The sequence below is a fragment of the Mirounga angustirostris genome, unplaced genomic scaffold (assembly GCF_029215605.1).
Source record: "Mirounga angustirostris isolate CCGP_5_RB_7025 unplaced genomic scaffold, mMirAng1.0.hap1 SCAF_3, whole genome shotgun sequence".
NCBI classification, from domain to species: Eukaryota; Metazoa; Chordata; class Mammalia; order Carnivora; family Phocidae; genus Mirounga; species Mirounga angustirostris.
The window spans coordinates 117783154-117796531 of NW_026991711.1; the positions used below are offsets into that span (position 1 = coordinate 117783154).

The 13378-nt window shown below is 36.1% G+C and overlaps 1 protein-coding gene across 6 annotated transcripts in view; it reads left to right on the forward strand.

Annotated features, from left to right (window-relative positions):
* Window positions 1–13378, forward strand: part of RIF1 (replication timing regulatory factor 1) — a 66386-nt gene that overhangs the window by 34674 nt on the left and 18334 nt on the right. For all 6 annotated transcript variants that reach the window (XM_045868885.2, XM_045868884.3, XM_045868887.3 and 3 more), the window contains 6 exons: window positions 4347–4446; window positions 7332–7596; window positions 8773–8815; window positions 9578–9780; window positions 10337–10436; window positions 12667–12786. In XM_045868885.2, the coding sequence (XP_045724841.2) occupies window positions 4347–4446; window positions 7332–7596; window positions 8773–8815; window positions 9578–9780; window positions 10337–10436; window positions 12667–12786 (831 nt within the window). The remainder of the gene's footprint in view (window positions 1–4346; window positions 4447–7331; window positions 7597–8772; window positions 8816–9577; window positions 9781–10336; window positions 10437–12666; window positions 12787–13378) is intronic.

Consider the following 13378-nt stretch of genomic DNA (forward strand, 5'->3'; position numbering starts at 1 on the left):
CAGTCCGGGACCACCTTGGGCTTGAGTTGAGTCAGACCAGGTATTTGCCAGAGATGCAGTAGCAAGGAACTGCATGTTGTTTTCCTTGTGTTGCCCCTGAGAAGTTTTCATTGCCTGCAGTCAGACCTGATGTCTGCTCCCAGTCCACTGCTGGGGCCACAGATGGAATGGTATATATGGTTATGTTCCCCTTTCCCCAGGACAGGAGTCACTTTGGAGTTCTGATCCCTGTTGGGGCTGCTTGCACACTGCCAGGCCATGGGCAGGTTGGAGGGGTGAGTCCACAGGAGAACATGGGGGCAGGGCAAACTGTTAGCAAGCTAGGTGGAGAGTATTCGTGCTGTGCTAGTTCCCTGTACATGTCCGTGTATCTAGCCTGGGCGTTGGGGAGCGAAATTACACCTGCCTGCTTTTGTTCTTGGATAAGTTTCTTAAAGATCCCTGCCCCTCCAGCACTTGTTTGGAGATTAGTTACAAATGTCTTTCCCTTGTACTCCAGGCATTTCTTAAACTGCTGTATCTGTGCTATACCTCAGTGAGGTTGTTATACTATACTTTTAAGGGTGGGGACTCAGTTTCTGCTGGCGGTCCTGGCCCAGCCATCTGATTTTTTAAAGTTCCAGGTGTTGAGCCCCACACAAAGCCAAATGTTACAGGGATTCATCTTTCTGGTGCCTGGGATAGGGTCTGCTTCTCTCCTCTGTGCCTGCAATGGCCCTCCCTACTAGGGACTATTTCGTGAGCCAGCTTGATCCCCAAGCTCATCTCCACCCTTCCTTCTGCTTGCCATGTAGCCACTTCTCTACCTTTAGCCATGGAGAGTATGTTCTGCCAGTTTATGTATCATTTTCTGGGTTATTTGTACTGATGTGGGTGTGATCTTAGGTGTATTTTGGGGATGAGGTGGTTTAGGATCCTCCTAGTCTGCCACCTGTCCCTACCACCTGTTTCTGATAAAGGATCTCCCTGATTGTGAATTTGATGTATTTGAAAACGTTTATTATGTATTTTAATGCTATACCATCATACTTAATTTGTGACTTTGTCTTCACAGTAATTAGTTCCTCTTTACTGCCTATTTTGAATTTTGCCAACTTGATATTAACTGATTAATACACTCACACCTTTTTGAGAATTTATGTAATCTTTGTTTTGTAAAAAAAAAAAAAAGCTGAGAAACTTACAAAGAAAAATGCATGAAACAGTTCAGTTTGACAAATTATCATACAGAAATATTTCTGTAGGCATCACCCAAGTCCGTTAATAGAGCATTGTCAGCACCTCAGATGCTCCCCTATGCATTTTGAATCACCATACCCTCCTCTCCCTGAAGAGTGAATTACTGTCCTGACTTTTTGAAAATTTGTTTCATTAAAAATATTTTTACTATACACCCACACTTATATATTATGTACATTTGTTTAGCAGTGTTCCTTTTAAAATTTTATAGTTAAGTCATATTGTATGTCTTTTGGGCTCAGTGTTTTAGTTGGAAGGTTCATCCATGTTGTATTTAACTAAGTTCGTTTATTGTAATTATTATATATTTTTCCATTGTATAGATTTAGGATTTTCTTTGTATATATTTCTCAGTTTGTTTTAACATTTCTGTGTCTTTTTGTAGCATATAAGTAAATATAGGAGTCTTTAATAAGTGTATTTAATCTCCTATTGAATAAAAAACGGAGTGTATATTTTAATCCTTAGCTTCTTTCAGATACTACTCTTGAAACTTCTGTTCATCTGTCAAATTTGAAGAGTTAATATCCATTTTACCCCAGCAAGCAAAGACATTGATATCACTATCCCACAGGTTTTTACACTTTAACACCTTTCAAGTTTTGTTGAAAATCTGAATTTTACTTACTACACTATTATACAAGGTACTATAAAACTTGGAAAATAAATAGGTTTTCAAAATTTGAGGGTATTTGGTTGCTCATCTTAGTTTCCTGTATCCTATTATTTTCCCTTGTTTTGCTTCACTGTGATTTATTAATTCTTTAATAAAAAAAGACACTTTTCAACAATCATATATATGATTGATAGCTCCTTGTTCACATAATTGATTAGTTATTATTTTTAGGTTCCAGCAAATTTATATTATAGAATTTTGACTAAAGTTACTCATTTGTTATAGCTTGTATTTTTGCAAATGCATAGTTTGATAGTGATTTTTTTTTCTTAAGTTTTCTGTAAAATTGTAGGATTTTTCTTTGGTCTTTGGAATATACACATTTTACCAGCTTGTCTCTTGAGGCATCTGTTTAAATTATTCTTTTCAGTCCTTGATATAGACCCTTTAGGTCTAAAGAGCTGTGCCTTAATCTCAGGAAAATTGCCTTGCTTTATTTAATGGTGCTCCTCTTCTGTTTCTGAGTACCATTTTAGATGGTTTTAGACGTTTTGAGTTCATTTTATGTATTCCTTACTTTTCTTTTACTACACCTATTTGTGTTTTGTTTTGGTACTGCTTTCTAGGAGTTGGTATTTCTCTAATTGTTCATTTGTGTTTTAAATGCTGAAAATTTTTTTTTAAGTTTTTTTTTTTTTTTTTTATTCATTTGAGACAGAGAGATAGAGAGAGAGAGAGTAGGAGCAGTGGGGAGAGGCAGAGGGAGAGGGAGAAGCAGACTCCCCGCTGAGCAGGGAGCCTGATGCGGGGCTCGATCCCAGGACCTGGAGATCATGACCTGAGCTGAAGGCAGACGCTTAACGACTGAGCCACCCAGGCGCCCCAATGCTGAAAATGTTTTATAATGGTTTTTGTTTTTACAATTAGAGTTTTTAAGTTGGTAATATTTCCTCTTACCTCTGAGCATATTAATGTTTTCTTCTGTTTGCTACTAGATTTTTCCTCATGGATTAGTTCTGTTGGTATTAGGACACCTCAGGATTGTACGTGTTTGTTGATCAAGGTGATACCGGTAGCTGGAATGCATTTCCTCACTGAAGAGAGAGCCCCTTTGCCAGTCTTGATAGCAAATTGTAGTTAGAAGTGTCCTTTACTTTGTAATTGTGAGCAAGGAGGAAGCACTTGGAACTTTGATATCTTCTCTACATGAAAATATAGATTGTCACCTGGACTGACTTTCCCACATAGTTTTCGTGGTTAACTAGGGCACTGCTGCTCTCCTCCTTCTGGCCCTTAATTAGCTCATTGGGGAGGTTGTCTTTGGGGGGCAGACATGTGAATTCGTCCAGTGAAGTGGAAAAGTGGATAGTAATGGAGAATAAGGGGAGAAGAAAGTGCCATCTGTTTTCTAGATTTTTAATTTCAGTATTTGTTTTAATTAACTTTTTTTCTCAGAACTCTCAGTATGTCTTGTTACTCAGAAGTTTTGCTAGGAAAACTTCTAGGAAAAAAAATTCCACTATTTTGGAATTGTTTTTTGACTCGGTGCTGGGATTTCCTTTGTTTTGTTTCTTAGTCTTCCTACCCCCTGCCTTTAAAAAAATTTTTCTAGAGGGGCGCCTGGGTGGCTCAGTCGTTAAGCGTCTGCCTTCAGCTCAGGTCATGGTCCCGGGGTCCTGGGATCGAGCCCCGCATCGGGCTCCCTCCTCTGCAGGAAGCCTGCTTCTCCCTCTCCCCCTCCCACTGCTGTGTTCCCTCTCTCGCTGTGTCTCTCTCTGTCAAATAAATAAATAAAATCTTTAAAAAAAAAAAAAAGAAAAAAAAAAAAAAAATTTTTCTAGGGAGTCTCTGATGCTTCTATCAATTTGTTTTTTTTATTTCAGTTGGATTTCAGGAGGAGGAGGAAAAGGGTATGAGGGAGCTTAGCATCTTTTTCATTTCTTTGTTGTATCACTGGGTTTAATGAACACTTAAAATTTTCATGAAGAATCCAATAAAGAATCTTTTTTAAAGATTTTATTTATTTATTTGACAGAGAGAGCGAGAGCAGGAACACAAGCATGGGGAGAGGGAGAGGGAGAAGCAGGCCTCCCGCCGAGCATGGAGCCCGATATGGGGCTCGATCCCAGGACCCTGGGATCACGACCTGAGCTAAAGGCAGACGCTTAACAACTGAGCCACCCAGGCGCTCCCCCCCCCATAAAGAATCTAATTAAGAACCTTGCTCTTCCATTCTCAGTTTACTGGTTTATATGCTGAATCTATGGGCATCTTATAATTGAATTATTTTCCCTAAATGTCGAGAAACAAAAATTATGGTACTTGGTGCGCAGCAGTTATAGGAAGTATTTATAACTCTGTACTTCGTTTATGTACCTTATACATTATATATGGGAGTGAAAGTATTACATTTTTTGTTGATGCTTACTATTTTTGGAAACTATGCCAGTAGTTGAAATTTCTAATATAATACTTAATTGTTCTTTCCTAGAATTTGTTGTTCTTGGATAGGATCGTTCATATAATTACTGTAATGGTGGATTGCATTGACTTCTCACCATACAATACTAAGTATCAGCCCAAAGTTAAATGTAAGTACTTTTTTTTACTTTGTTCACCCACTATTTCATAAACACAATTGTCTAAACTGTTGTCAAGATCAAATCCTAGTATCTTTTCCAACCTCATTTTACCTGCTTTAGATGTTGTATAACCATGTCATATGTGGTTGGCATACAACTATATTGTATAACCTTGGTATGCTAGGAGCTCACATGTTCTTGCACACGCTTGTGATCTCTCCTGTCTCTATCACACACACACAAAAACCTCTTTCCTCCTTTGTATACAATAGAAAGATCAATATTATCCTAGTTAGAGATTGCTAATATGAGTGATTTTACTTATTCCATCTTAAACAAGGAATTACCTGGGCAGGAAACTTTGATGTTTGTCAAAATGTTCTTTCTTGTCCCATTACTGGTGACGTTAACTTTTATTGGTTGGTTAAGACAGTATCTGCCAGGTTTTCTATTGTAAGTACCTATGAGTAATAAATTAATATTTTGTGGCAGATTCTTTAAGACTATGTAAATATCCTTTTTCTTAGCAAACTTTCACCCATGAATTTATCATCCATTAATGCTTCTTGCCTAAAGCTCTAAGATGATTACCAGAATAGATCACATTGTTTCATTTGATTATATTGAATTGTATCAAGATGCTTATCTCCTTTGTCTTTAATTACATTAATTCTAGAAGCTGTCCCTGTTACTTATTTCATATTTTCATAGTAAATCGTTCTATACTATACGATCATGAGTTCAGGCCCCACTTTGGGGCCTTAAAAAATATAAAATTCTACAATTGTTGAGCACTACTGGGCACCAGTCACTTCCAGGTGCAAATGACATCCTAATGTAAGCTATAGCTTCGTTTTTTCCCCATATATATTTTTTTAAGATTTATTTATTTATTTTAGAGAGAGAGTGAGAGATTGTGCGTGAGTGCAAGCAGGGAGGGGCAGAGGTAGAGAAAAATCTCAAGCAGACTCCCTGCTGAGCAGGGAGCTGGACTCGAGGCTCAGTCTCAAGATCCTGAGTTAATGACCTGAGCCAAAATCCAGTCAGCCACTTAACCAACTGAGCCACCCAGGTGCCCCTCCCTTATTTTATTTTTATCACTGTGGTGTTCTGTTATTCAGTGGTTTATAATTATTACTAATACTTATGCTCATGTTGGCCTGTATAACCATTTCATTTGTTTCCATTATTTTTTGAGACCTTTGGCATAAGACAATCAGGCTCATCCTGCACTTCTTGTCCTTCAGCCTGGAACCAGCCATATTTCCAAGGAACATTGTTCCTTTTGCTGAGGATGAATGGCATTTAGAAACCGAGATCTATTCGTTATTATTAAGATGTCATTGCTCCGGATCCTCTTGAGTAGACAAGTGTTGGATAGGTGTCATGTGATTCATGGCTCTCTTCTCAGCCTTAACATCCTGGCCTGGAATTTTTGGGTGGCCATTCCAATTTACATTCATGTCTGGGAAACCGATTCTAGGGAAGAAGGTTGACTTCCTTTTGTTAGTAACACTTATTTGTCATTTCACCACATATTTTTTCATCAACAAGCACTGATTTAGGGCCCCTGGGTGGCTCAGATGGTTAAGCGTCTGCCTTCGGCTCAGGTCACGATTTCAGGGTCCTGGGATCGAGTCCCGCATCGGGCTTCCTGCTCCTTGGGAGCCTGCTTCTCCCTCTGCCTCTCTCTCTCTGTCTCTGTCCTCATGAATAAATAAATAAAATCTTTAAAAAAAAAAAACAAGCACTGATTTAGTTTTCTCTTAAATCTGAGATATTTTACCTTAAGAGAATGGATTCTTTGAAGGAAAGAAAGGTAATTTTTGAATATGTATGATTTCCTTGACAGATGTGAGTTTATCCTTATAGGTAGGTATCTGCAGGATCTAAGAACAGTACATAGGAGGGGCGCCTGGGTGGCTCATTCGTTAAGCAGTTAAGCATCTGCCTTCGGCTCAGGTCATGATCCCAGGGTCCGGGAACGAGCCCCGCCTCGGGCTCCCTGCTATGCCAGAGGTCTGCTTCTCCCTCTCCCACTCCCCCTGCTTGTGTTCCCTCTCTTGCTGTGTCTCTGTCAAATAAATAAATAAAATCTTTAATTAAAAAAAACAACAATACACAGGAAAGTCAGACAGTGCTTTTAAGATACATCTTTTTCTTTAAATCTAGGCTTGCTTTTTTTGGATTCTTTCTGAGGATTTGGATCTGTGACTTCTTGAGTGTTATTTGTAGGGTTCAGTGTATTATAGATGAGCCAGGGAGCAATAATTTCTAAGTGAAATTTTGTTTCTTATTTTAAAAATTGACTTTTAAAATTTAATTTTGGAACTTTTTTTTTTTTTTTTTTTTTTTTTAAATATTAGAGTGCTTGCATGTGAGTGGGGCGGGGGGAGGGGGAGAGAATCTTCAAGCATACTCCCCAGTGAGTGCAGAGCTTGTCTCAGGGCTTGATCCCACCACCAATGAGATCATGACGTGAGCTTAAACCAAGAGTTGGACACTTAAGTGACTGAGCCAGTCAGGCACCCCATGGACCCTGTCTTATGATTTAGTACTTTCTTACAAATCAGTTGTTGAAATTCAGAGAATATAAACATATGAAATGCATTTTATAACTCCTTAGAGAAAATACTCATTTTTCTAGACTTCTTGATCTGCCAAATAGTTTTTCTTTGTCTCTGCTTCGGTTGTAAAGACAATGTTGTGATACTTATCCACTAATGGTATATCATTTTAAGGTTTGTAGGTATCACTCTACAGAAATACATATATTAGAAGTATCTGTCATTTTTTTAGGTGTATTTGTCACTTAAATGAGGTATAAATTGTAAAGAAGTACAGTAACACTTTTCAAAGTATTTGAGTATTTAATAAATTCAATTTTATCTTAGCACCACAGAGACCTTCAGATTGGTCCAAAAAGAAGAAAGAACCTCTAGGGAAATTGGCTTCTTTATTTAAACTTACTGTGAGAGTGATCTATTCTTTCCACACTCTGAGCTTCAAGGAAGTACATTCTGATACTCTCCTCACTGTTGGCAACTCAATCACCAGTATTCTTTCTAATGTACTTGGACGTATTTCTTTGTCTTCTATGATCCGAAAAATATTTGCAACTTTAACAAGACCTCTGGCATTATTTTATGAAAACTTAAAGTAAGTATTTAGAATTTCTACTTAATAACTTTAAATTACATGTCTTTAGATCTAGGTAGCAAACTTTTGTCATTTTCCTAATCCGCTTGTTGTTATGGATGGTAATTGCTAAAATTTAGTGAAGGGGATAATATATTAACCTGCATTTGTTAAAAAGATAGTTCAAATCACACAAAAATACGAGGTAGAAATTGGGAGTTTGTAAATTTTGTGTGCTAGTTCAACCCCCCCTTTTCAATTTAGTACATACCTTTTCAGATTTGATAATACAAACAAGCATACCTGTTAAACATGATGTATATGAAGCCATGCCTGACATGCTATTTTGCAATTCAGTACATGGTATACCCTTAAAATATTGTATGCATCTTGCACCATTCATCTAAGAATCTCATTCTCTTTGATGTCTGCAGAGGGTTCCATAAGACTTTTATACCCAATTTTATACTTGCAGTTTAAATGACATACATGTTAGGAGACATACATGTTTTTCTAAGCTTTTCCCTCCTAACTTAACAGTATTACAGTTGAACATATTTGTACACATGTCAGTGTCCACGTTTGCCACTACTTCTGCAGAAAGAGGTCCTACCTAGATGTCACATTGTTGGTTCAAAAGGTATACACATTTAAATTTCTGAATTACCGTGTAAAAATTTAATTTACATTATCCTTTACATTTGAATTGAAGCAAGCAGTGCCTTGAACCCTGAAAAATCCCAAATGACATAACTTTGTTAAAAAGCAATTTGAAAGGATTCAACGATGTTTTTTCTAGCAAGCTTATGTGGTTCAGTCACAATAGTCTGTCTTTTATAAATTCATGGAGAAAGTTTTAGGAACAAATTTTATAAAAGTACAAAGTAGTACCCCAAATATATTAGCTTTTTGCACATCTTTTAGTCTTTAAGCATAAAAATAATTTATGCTTTTTAAAAGAGGTACAGAAACAAGTATTAGTAATTTGAGGTCTATTCTAGATGTTTTTCTGTGGTTCATTTTTTAAAGATAGGTTTATTTCATGTTTTAATGTTTGATAATTTGACATTTTTAAAATTAAGTCTTGGGGCACCTTCTTATATCACTTACAACATGTCTCATTTTTATGGCTGCATTACATATTTTTAGGTTTAACTTTCTAAAATGTAAGTGGTACTCTTGTGTTTTTCTTCCCAGGCTTGATGAAGTTCCTAAAGTGTATAGTTGTATGAGCAACAAGGTAAAAATGGACAGTTGTCTGTAAAACATACTTTCATGGTGAAAAAAATGTTAGGGTTTAGGTAATTGTCTTCCTTATATATAGTTCTGATTTGTAAAAGGATTATACTTCCATTTTAATGGACATTTGATAACATGACATGGGCACATAGTTTTTAAAGAAGGATTGAATAATGTTGCTTAAAATTCATACTCCCCACCTCCTATCTTACCTCTTTATACATGAGGGTAATTGGTTCCAGTATTGTATAGGTGAAACTTTTGGGTAGTCAATTGTTAATCTCTGTTCATGAGAGAACGTAGTTTTTTCCGTTAATGGAAAATAAGTTTGAAATCAAGGTCTTATATCGATAATTACAGTAAATTCACCTGAGAATTTGTCAGGTTATAATCATATTTAAGGCTACAGATGGGAGGTTTTTGTTTTTGTTTTTAAGATTTTTATTTATTTATTTGACAGAGACAGCGAGAGGGAACACAAGCAGGGGAAGTGGGAGAGGAAGAAGCAGGCTTCCCGCTGAGCAGGGAGCCCGATGCGGGGCTCGATCCCAAGACCCTGGGATCATGACCTGAGCTGAAGGCAGACGCTTAACAGCTGAGCCACCCAGGTGCCCCATATGGGAGCTTTAAAAAAAAAGTTTGAATTTAAAAAATTGAAATAGTAACATATTGTGAGTTGTTTAGTATGCTTCGGGCTTTTATTTTTCCTGTTTTAAAAGAACATTTCCATAGGTTATCCTAATAAAATTTTCCTTTTTCCTAGTTAGAAAAGCTACTGGGAGAGATAATTGCTTGTCTACACTTCAACTACACTGGGACTTACGACAGCGAACTTCTTGAACACATCTCTCCGTTATTATGCATAATATTTTTGCACAGGAATAAACAGATTAGAAAACAAAGTGCTCAGTTCTGGAACGCCACATTTGCTAAAGTGTCAACGTTGACTTATCCTGAAGAGTTAAAGTATGCTAACCACAAAACTATTTTATATAGTTACTATGATTGTGTAAATTGCTATTTTGGTCTTAACATAAATTTTTCTTATGAGGAATCATTGCAGAACTTTCCTCAGTTCAAATGTTAATTTGTAATACATGGTAACTATTAAACATAACTTGACCTTTTACTTTGGTCCTTAGAGTAACCGGTGGTTTTAGGAACATAAAAAGCAGTGTTAAATTTTCCTTAATAAAAGAAATATAAAAGGCAAGAAATTGGTGGTTATTAAATCTGGGTGATGTGTACACGGGAATTTAATGTAATAGTCTACTTTTGCTTGGAATTTTGCATGATAAAAATTGGGAAACTTCTTAAGAAAATTTGGGAACTAAAGAGGTTAGCAAAAAACTAAATGTTTTACATTTGTCCCAGTTTTGTGTGTGTAGAATGAGAAACAGTCTTTAAGGTGGATATATTTTGCCACTTTAAAATCATAATTGAAGTGTTCTTGTTAACATATTATCAGTATTCACCAGTACTGCTTGACTCAAGGTGTATATGTTTATGTACTTTTTTAAAGACCAGTACTAAGACAAGCCAAAGAGAAATTTCTGTTGCTTTTACCTGGTTTGGAAAATGTTGAAATTATGGAGGAATCCAGTGGACCATATTCAAATGCAGTAAGTTGAGGTTTTTTACTTTTGAATGATGTTTGAGTAGTTTGTTTATTGGCTTTCAGTGTAATTTTTTAAAAGACAGAGTCTTAGAATGTTTTTTTTGACGTGATAAACGAGTAAAGCTTAAGCATAAGAGCATCATAATATAGGGTTTTTTATAAAGTCTGTTGCCTGGCTTGAAACACTTTTTTTTAAAATTGAAGTATAATCGACATAGAGTATCCTGTTTCAGGTATACATCATAGTGATTCGATATTTTTATACATCATAAAATGATCTTCGTAAGTCTAGCTACCATCTGTTATACAAAGTTATGACAATATTACTGACTGTATTCATATAGTGTATATTACATCCCCATGACTTAACTTATTTTATAACACGAAGTTTGTACTTTTTAATCCCCTTCACCAATTTTTCTGTCCCCAACCAATCCCCCTCTGGTAACCAACAGTTTGTTTCCTGTCTTTGAGTCTGTTTTCTGTTTTGTTCGTTCATCTTATATTTTAGATTCCACATGTTAAGAGAATTCGTACAGTATTTGTCTTTGTCTGACATTCACTTAACATAATACCCTCTAGGTCAGTCAATGTTGTCACAAGTGACAAGATTTCATTCTTCTTTATGGTCGGGTGATACATTGTTTCTATTATATTGGTTATTGTAAGTAATGCTGCAGTGAACATGAGGGTGAACATCTCTTCAAATTGGTGTTTTTGTTTTCTTTGGACGAATACCCGGAAGTGAAACTACTGGGTTCAATTGTAGTTCTATTTTTAATTTTTTGAGGCACCTCCATACTGTGTTTCATAGTGGTCGCACAGTTTATATTCCCACCAGCAGTTGTACGAGGGTTCCCTCTTCTCCATATGTTTGCTAGCACTTGCTGTTCTTTCTTTTCCATAATAGTCACTCTTAATGGTGTGACGTGATACCTCATTGTAATTTTCCTTTGCATTTCCTTGGTAATGATAGTGATGTTGAGCATATTCTCATGTGCCTGTTGGCCCTCTATATCTTTGGTAAAACATCTATTCAAGTCCTCTACCCATCTTTTAATTGGGATATTTTTTAAATATAAAGTTCCATGAGTTCTTTATAAATTTTGGCTGTTAACCCTTTATCAGGATGTATTGTGAATATTTTCTCCCATTCAGTGTATTGCCCTTTCATTTTGTTTATGGTTTCCTTCACTGTGCAAAAGGTTTTTAATTTGATGCAATTTCATTTGTTTATTTTAGCTGGGTTTTTTTGCCCTTTGGCCTAAAATAATTTTCTGATTTAAGGGCAGGAAATTTCACCATAGATTCTCAGGTAAATAGTCTCTGATTCTTGTTCATTAATGATCCTTTTTGAACTATGGCATTTAGTGTGTATTCCTTTGCAAATGTAATTATTAAAATACATGGTTAAGTGTTGCTTTAGGTAAACCAGGAATAATAGTTACTGGTCTATGTCTAAGCACGAGCTGTCCTTCATTTTCTCTGTTCTTCACGTCAAATCTTATTCCTCCTGTCAGAAAAACACATCTTTGCTATCATATAACCCATTTGGAACAAGGTTACTTTGGCTAATAATAATTACTGTCTGAGGATCAAGCAGTAAAGGCATGAGTATTACATATCCATGAGGTAGGACATCATTAGACAACTTTTTTCCTATTCAACAACAAATGGAGTCTTGGCTGTTAATTGTTTAGAACCTGTAAGAGAAAAAAAGTTAGCTACCTAAGCACTCCAGTTTTTGTTTTTTGGCTAAAATAAAATTTTCTTATCAGATAATTAGACTTGTTGAGACTTGTTTGGTATAATTTGTCCTGAAAAAGTCTAAAAGGGACATGGTAGGTAATATTTTGTATCATGCATGCCTTATTGTTTGATGTTTAAAGTTTTATGGCTGTGATTGTTCCTTAGAAATATTCCCAGTAATAGGAGGGGTCTTTGAGTTCATTAGTTTGATTCATTTTTAGTATTTATATGGTGTATCTTCTTTTTAGAATTTGTAAAATTCTCAAAATATTCAGAATTCATAAAATTTATAAAAATGGTGCAAAATAACTACTGTATGAATTAGAGATGTTAATTAATGGCTCTTTTCTTTGATATGATTTTAATAAGTGAATAATGAGAAGGAATTTGATATTTGAAATGAGTATTATACTGGAATTTTCAAAGCATGAAAAGGAGAAATAGAACATTTGCACTTAAAAATTGTTTTATTTTTAATAAAACAGACAGAAAATTCACAGTTAAATATGAAGATAAGTGGCATGGAAAGAAAATCAAGTGGAAAAAGAGATTCTTTTTTGGCACAAACAAAGGATGCAAAAGAAAACAAGAAACCACCAGTCAAAGTATGTTTTTCCAAACTTAAATAGAACTTTTAATATAAAAGTAGATGGTAGCTTGAGGATATACAGCTTCTAATTGGGAAAAAAAAGTGATTAAAGGCTAAATAAAAGATAGGGTTAAAGGAGAATAACAGAGCTTGGTCTAAAAAGACTTAAGATAGTGTGGAAATCTAGAAGCTTTGTGAAATGATGCATTCTTACTAAAGTTAAGTCTGCTTATTATGTAGCATCCAGGTGCGCCTGGGTGGCTCCGTTGGTTCAGTGCCTGCCTTTGGCTCAGGTCATGATCCCGGGGTCCTGGGATCAAGCCCCACATTGGGCTTCTTGCTCAGTGGGGAGCCTGCTTCTCCCCTGCCTGCCACTCCTCCTGCTTGTGCGCGTGTGTGCACTCTCTCTCTCTCTGACAAAATCCTTTAAAAAAAAATGTGTAGCATCCATTAAGTATAGTTAATTCAGGCAGTAGCCCCCTTGAGATGGAATGAACTCTACGTATGTTAGTTATAGCATAGGTAGCATAAGAGAACATTTTAGAACTTCTGTTATTGAATAGAAAGAGAACACCTAGGTAAGATATCTGTTTTGGCCTCATATCTAA